This window comes from Marmota monax, unplaced genomic scaffold (genome assembly GCF_021218885.2).
Source record: "Marmota monax isolate L192 unplaced genomic scaffold, Marmota_monax_Labrador192_F-V1.1 WCK01_AAM20220418_F8-fsc00076, whole genome shotgun sequence".
NCBI classification, from domain to species: domain Eukaryota; kingdom Metazoa; phylum Chordata; class Mammalia; order Rodentia; family Sciuridae; genus Marmota; species Marmota monax.
The window spans coordinates 721,543-727,542 of record NW_026692843.1 but is presented as its reverse complement, the minus strand read 5'-3'; the positions used below and the strand labels follow the sequence as shown (position 1 = coordinate 727,542).

Genomic DNA, 6,000 nt, shown 5'->3' with positions numbered 1-6,000 from the left:
TGCATTGCCACTGAGTTCCATGACAGGCTGGCCCCACAGCCTGACCTCCAGTCTCTTCTGGATCACCTGGGAGGGCAAGTGGGGTATGGGCAGGGATGGCCAGGAGAAGGACACTGGCAAAACCCGCCCCCTAGCTCCTCTGCTCCCTAGAAAGGTTCAGGAGCTCACCCTGCAGCCCACAGAGAGCTGGTGGGCAGCTCTCAGTCAGCACCGGTCAGAGCTGCAGAGCTGTCCCTTTGTCCTGGAGTATCCCCAGCAGCTGCTGACCTACTGGGCTTCACCCCACTCAAGTCACAGTACAGAGTTAGGCTTGTCCGAGAAGCTCCCTCTCTGGGGAGGGGTCCTGAGCCTGGTCCAGGGGTGGATGCCAGCACGGTACACAAACGTTCCCATTCCTGTGGAGTCCAGCTAAGGGCCTGGGGTCTGCCTTCTCTTCTGCCTTCCAGCAGATTCACTGCCGCCTTGGAACCCATCCGTCTCTTCTGAGCTTCTGGGGTCACCTGTCAACCCCATTCTCCCTGGAGACGTTGTGCAAGCAAGACTCCTCTCCTAGGGGCCCTCGGGGTTTGCATGCCCACTCCCCAACCCTCTATAGCCCACAGTGTGGACACAGTGTCACAAACAGAGAGATGCAGTCTCCTGGAGGAATGGAGCAGTCATGTTTGATTTTAAGTCACAAGCACGAAGAATCACGGTGTGGCAGCATTCTTGTCTTTTTCTGGTCTTCATCCTTCATATCCTGCTCTGGACAGATCCCAAACAGGCCACACGGGGAGGACACACTATCCATTCCCTGGAGGGTTCTGGAAGCCCTTTGCTGTTCCTGCTGACAGGGTCCAGTCGAGAGGTCCAGTATGCAGGTGAGCCTCTGGAAACTCTGACCAAGCGGACACTCACTTGCTTACAAAGGGATATTTTGTTCAGTTTGCCCTATCGTGCGGAAAGTCGAGACTTGTACTGTCGTCCAAGGAGCTGATTAATGAAAGACCAGACAAGGGTTTCTATCTAGAGAGGGTTCTGCTGCCCCTAGGTTTTGGCTCACAGCGGCACGTAGGTGTAGCCGTTGGCACCATTCTTCTGTGACATTCTGCCCAGCCTGAGCCTGTGGATCTGGGAAAGCCCTGACTCCTGCCTTTCTTCACTGCCACCTCACCCTGCCCCCGGGGTCAGAATGCTGCTGGGCACCAAGCTGGGCACCTCACTCCTTGCAGCCTCTCTGGGTGCCTGAGGTCACGGGCCCTCGTCTGAGCGAGCTCTGGCTTGCGTCCTAGTGCTCCAAGGGTGGCTCTGAGGTCACTTCATCCTCCCCAGCACGACCTGCCACAGCCAGCTAGGGCGACCCCCTCGAGGACGGCCGTGCTGTGACAGCACCCCGGGAGTGGCCAGCTTCTCTACATCCGCCTCTGCCGGGTCTGGGGAGAGTGGGGACCTGGATGGAGCCTAGAGGACCCGGAGAGGGCAGGCAAGGCAGGGCGGTGACCCCCTAGAGCTGTTCTGTGGGAAGGGTAGAGAAATCAAGGAAGTTGCCAAGGGGAAGCCGAGGCCACGCCCCAGATGGCCGTTGAGTTCAGGCTGAGAGATTTATTTCGCATAGTCTTGTTAGCCACGGAGTCAGGGAAGGGGTTTGGGGTAGGAACTGAGAGCTGGGCTTTGGGAGAACAAGACCGGAGGGGAGGGGGTGGGGTATTTTCGGAATGGTTGCAAGAGTCCCAGGCAAGAGGCAGACAGAACCTGCCCCACTGCGGTGGCTGCTGGAGTCGAGTAAGAGGAGAGCTGGCCCGGCCCAGCCCCTCCTGCCCCGCTCATCTCCGTAGCTCCAACCCCGTCAGGTGATTGCATCTTGCCCCACTGGAGTGTAACATTTTAATCTTTATCTGTTTATTTTCTTGCCTCCTGGCACACAGTAGGCCTTCAGTAGATAAATGCACTGAATGAATAAGTAAGGAAAGAGTCTAGAACCAGCGGGCCACGGGGATGGGCTTAACCCAGGGCAGGAAGAGGAGGAGCTGTCAGACACCCACCCAAGGTGGGCACGCTGATCGTGAAGAGGATTCGTGGCCATTACTGCCCCACTCCTGCCCCTGTCACCACGGCCAGCACATCTGCTGACCTGTCTCCAATCTGGGAAGATATCCTGAGAAGCCCGCAGCGAGCCCTGCTTCATCCACCCCCCTGACCAAACAGCAGGGCAGAGACTGTACTCCCTGCTCTAGGGGGGAACAGGATCTGGCTTGTGCAGTGCCACACCCTGCCAGCAGTCCCTACGAAGCCCTGCTGCTGTGTCTCCACAGCTGCCCAGACCTGATTTCAACACACCCAGTGTTACATTATTATCATCAGGAGGAATGAGATTGTCACTAACGCTGTTCCTCTGGGTAACAGTGGTAATCATCACAAAAACTACTGTTCACCCAGCACTCAGCGACTCACACCAAGCAGGGGCCAAGGCAGTTTGATTAACATTACTTTATTGAACCCTCTCAACAGTCCTAAGAGACGTGCTAGCATTTTCACTTTACAGATGAGAAGTGTGCGTTCTGGCAGTTCAGACCCAGAAGAGACAGGGGCCAGGTCTGTCTGTTTCCAGGCCAGAACTCTGCCCAAGCCCTACACATGGGCCCCAGAGACCTAGAGCCCTGGGGGAAGATAGCAACCAGGTCTAATTCTACTCTGTGTGGCCAGGCATAGCACAGTGCCTGGCACATAATAGGTGCTCAATTTGAGTGGGAACCGGCAGAAGCTTCCCAAGTCCTGGGGAGTCACGGCCTTGGGCGCTGGTTGGAAGTGGAGTCTGAGGGTGGCTGGTTCTTCTCTTTGGTAGGGGGCTGCAGCTGGATGGGTCCCAGGACGACATCCACCTTTTCCTGGTAGGAGCCCACATCCCTCTTGGATCTCACCACGCAGCCTCTGTAGCAGCGCGAAGAGTAGTCGTACGCTCTGCACACCACCAGTTTACACTGCAGGTACACTGTGGGGAAGCGGTTCAGGAAGTGGAAGGAACTGAATTTGAAGCGGGTGATGCGGGGTGATGGCGAGTAGTAGGTTTGGTAGGTTTCATCCCTTACACACCTGGGAGAAGAGAAAAGAAACTTGTTAGCTCTCACCAGGGCCCGGGATTCATCCTGACTCAGTTGCACCAGGAGCAGAACTCCCAGAAGCCCAGGCCTCCAGTGTCCCCTCACTGAGAGGCGTGCAGACGGATCCCGGTGGCTCTGGTACATCTCCAGCATCTTTAACTAGAAAATACCCCTGGAGTTTCCAGATAGACAAGCAAGCCCCACAGTGCCCAGTGTGGTAAAGCCCAGTCCCAATGACCATGTGCTCCATGGCCCCCTACAAGCTGGATAAGCCAGGGAAATGGCTCAAATGTGGAGCCCATAAGCAGGTCAGAGATAGGCCAGGAAAGAAAATGACTTCATCCCTCTTCTGGTTGCAGGGCCCTGCAAGGTGACACTGGGCTGCACTCTGGGTACTGCTGACATTCCCTGACCTGCCTGGCCCCCCCACTCCCAGGGTCTGCTCCTCCTGAGCCACTGGGACCCATGTAGCTATGCTTTCCACACTGGCCTGAGTAGCTCCAGGACCCTCCTCCAGGATCAAGCACTTCCTGACCCCCCAGGCGCCTCCTCCCAGCTGGTTGGTGCTGGAAGGAAAGCAACCTGAGTCTTTGCCTAAGGAACTTTGCTAAGAAATGGGTGAGGAAGCATCTCGCTGGTACCATGTGATGGGGCAAGAGAGAAGAGGCAAGGAAAGCTGGCCTGGGCTGGTGACAGAGCAGCCAGGCTGTCCTGAAGTCCTGACCCTGCGTCTGCTTACCCTCCTATTTCCACTTCCAGAGCTTTCTTCCTACCTCTGTTTTCAACTCAGCTGGTCTCAGACACCCAGATTTCGGTTTCCACAGCAGCCCCCTTAGCCACCAGGGTGAGAGAAAATACCCAGGGGTCCATTCAGAGGTGGGACGTTTGTGGAAGGTCAGGGTAACCTGGGAGCTGCTAGGCCAATGACTGCATTTCCCATAAAACCCTGCCAGTCAGGGGCTCTGTGGGGGCCAGAGCTGCAGAGCCCAGGCTGCTCTTCAGAATCACCTGGGGAAATTGTTTAAAATACAAGAACAAAATTTAAAATAAAATGAAAATGCAAGATACCAAGTGTGACCAAATAAGGAGAATGTGTGTGGACAGGAAAAGTCTGAGCCCAGTTAATTCTCATGGGCCTACAGGTGGATGATGTGGTTGAGGGCCGGGTGACTCCTGTGCTCCAGACCCATTGGGGACACTCTCCCCCAAGTGCAGCCCTCCATTCTCCAGTCATACTCCATCAATCACATATATGGCAGAATGTCACCACAGACAAGAATCCTTTGGCCAGGGGAAACTGAATCACTCATCAATTGCATGAATTTTGACCACTTTACACCACTTGAAATGCCACTTTGTTACTATTTGAGGAATGGGGTTCTGGGTAAGCCTTCTCCCCATCTTTGCTACTGAGGGGGTGGCTATGAAAAGACAAGCTTCAATTTCTGTTTACTGAACTGACATGTGTTCAAATTGTGCCCGGAAAGAGATGTGTCTTAGGACCTCAGGGAAATGAGATGCCTAGCTGCACCCCTTACCCTGTTAGCGTAACTTCTCTTGGAAGCAATGGCTATGAGGTGTAAGCCAAGAGGTGCCATGCCATCCGCCAGCAGAGACTACCGAATGGGGATTGGTTGGGAGCCCTGCAGGAGTGCAGAGGAGTCAACCCCAGCTCCAGCACGCCTCATGCCGGGAAGCTGGAGCACAGGAGAGCAGATCTCCCTGAGCTGGACCGCAGAACTTCCCGGGCTAAGGGAGGTCACGAGGACCTCCCGCTGCCTCTGGTGTAACAATTCTGTGGACCACCTGCTGGGCCCACTCTATGCTAGGAGCCCATCCACTCTTTTCCATGTAGTCCTCCCAGTAGCCTTCTGATGTGAACGTCACCGTCCCCAGTTGACAGATGAGGAAACTGGCCCAGAGGCACATACTTCCACCTTGGTCTGCTCCACATCCAATGATTTCCCCACTGCTTGTAGGGCTTTCTAACCCTAAGGCTAGAGTTGGGTCACCTGGGGCTTAATCCCAGTTGACAGCCAACCTGACCACTGGTGGGTTCTTCCATTCTAACATGTAAGCAGGAGATGGGGCAGGTCAGGATGTGGCCCAGGACACAGCACAAAAGCACCTCAAGGGTAAAAGCCACATGATGTGACTGCATACAGCATGGATCGTCTGCACTTGAACTCCTAAGAACTCTGGTTAACCAAAATCTGGAGTCCTCAAAGCTTCAGGGCTACTCATTGTTTGACTTTTCAGGCAAAGGGTTAAATCTTGCCCAGAAAGACAGCCCTTACCCACTTCGGATGAGAACGTAAGTCAGAGATGAGAAGTCGTTGGGGTTTGGAGAAGCCACACAGGTGTCCACAAACAAGGCCAGCGAGGCGTCCGAATGCAGGATCTCAGCCTGAAGGTACAGACTCTGGTCCAGATCCACTAAGTACGGGCTGCTGGTCACAGGGTAGGAGAAAGAGGGGGATGTGTAGAAGGAAATGTTCACGTCGAAGTTGCCGTACTGCACTTCCTTGACCTGGATGGTGTCGTTGGTGATGTACATGGTGTGGACCCAGGTGTTCTGCAGCATCTTGCAGCTGACATGAATGAGGAGGTCCTTCTTCCTTTTGATGATGCCATTTGTCACAGCTGCTTTGAGGACGTTGGAATAGTTGATGGTGTCATTGTCTACCTAGGAGAGGCATGTCGGAGAGCAGAGTCAGGCATGTGTCACCTGCCAAGGGAATCTCATTGCTGATTTTCAGGGTTAGAATGAGAAGGCAGTGACAATGAGATGTCAAACCCTTCCACAGCCACAGAGATGGCACATGCCTACTGCCACGGTGACTTTCACCAGGGCTGGATGTCCGGCTCAACGAGCAAGACCCCCTCCCTGCACAATCCCTGCTTCCCCTGCCACATGATGGGG

General features: G+C 54.7%; 1 protein-coding gene across 4 annotated transcripts in view; it reads right to left on the bottom strand.

Annotated features, from left to right (window-relative positions):
- Window positions 1-2,451: 2,451 nt before the first annotated feature.
- The window catches only part of LOC124095606 (deleted in malignant brain tumors 1 protein), a 38,692-nt gene continuing 35,143 nt past the window's right edge, over window positions 2,452-6,000 (bottom strand). For all 4 annotated transcript variants that reach the window (XM_046448806.2, XM_046448809.1, XM_046448810.1 and 1 more), the window contains 2 exons: window positions 5,375-5,763; window positions 2,452-3,069 (listed from right to left, as the gene is read on the bottom strand). In XM_046448806.2, coding sequence (XP_046304762.1) covers window positions 2,760-3,069; window positions 5,375-5,763 — 699 coding nt within the window. In that variant the 3' untranslated portion in view covers window positions 2,452-2,759. The remainder of the gene's footprint in view (window positions 3,070-5,374; window positions 5,764-6,000) is intronic.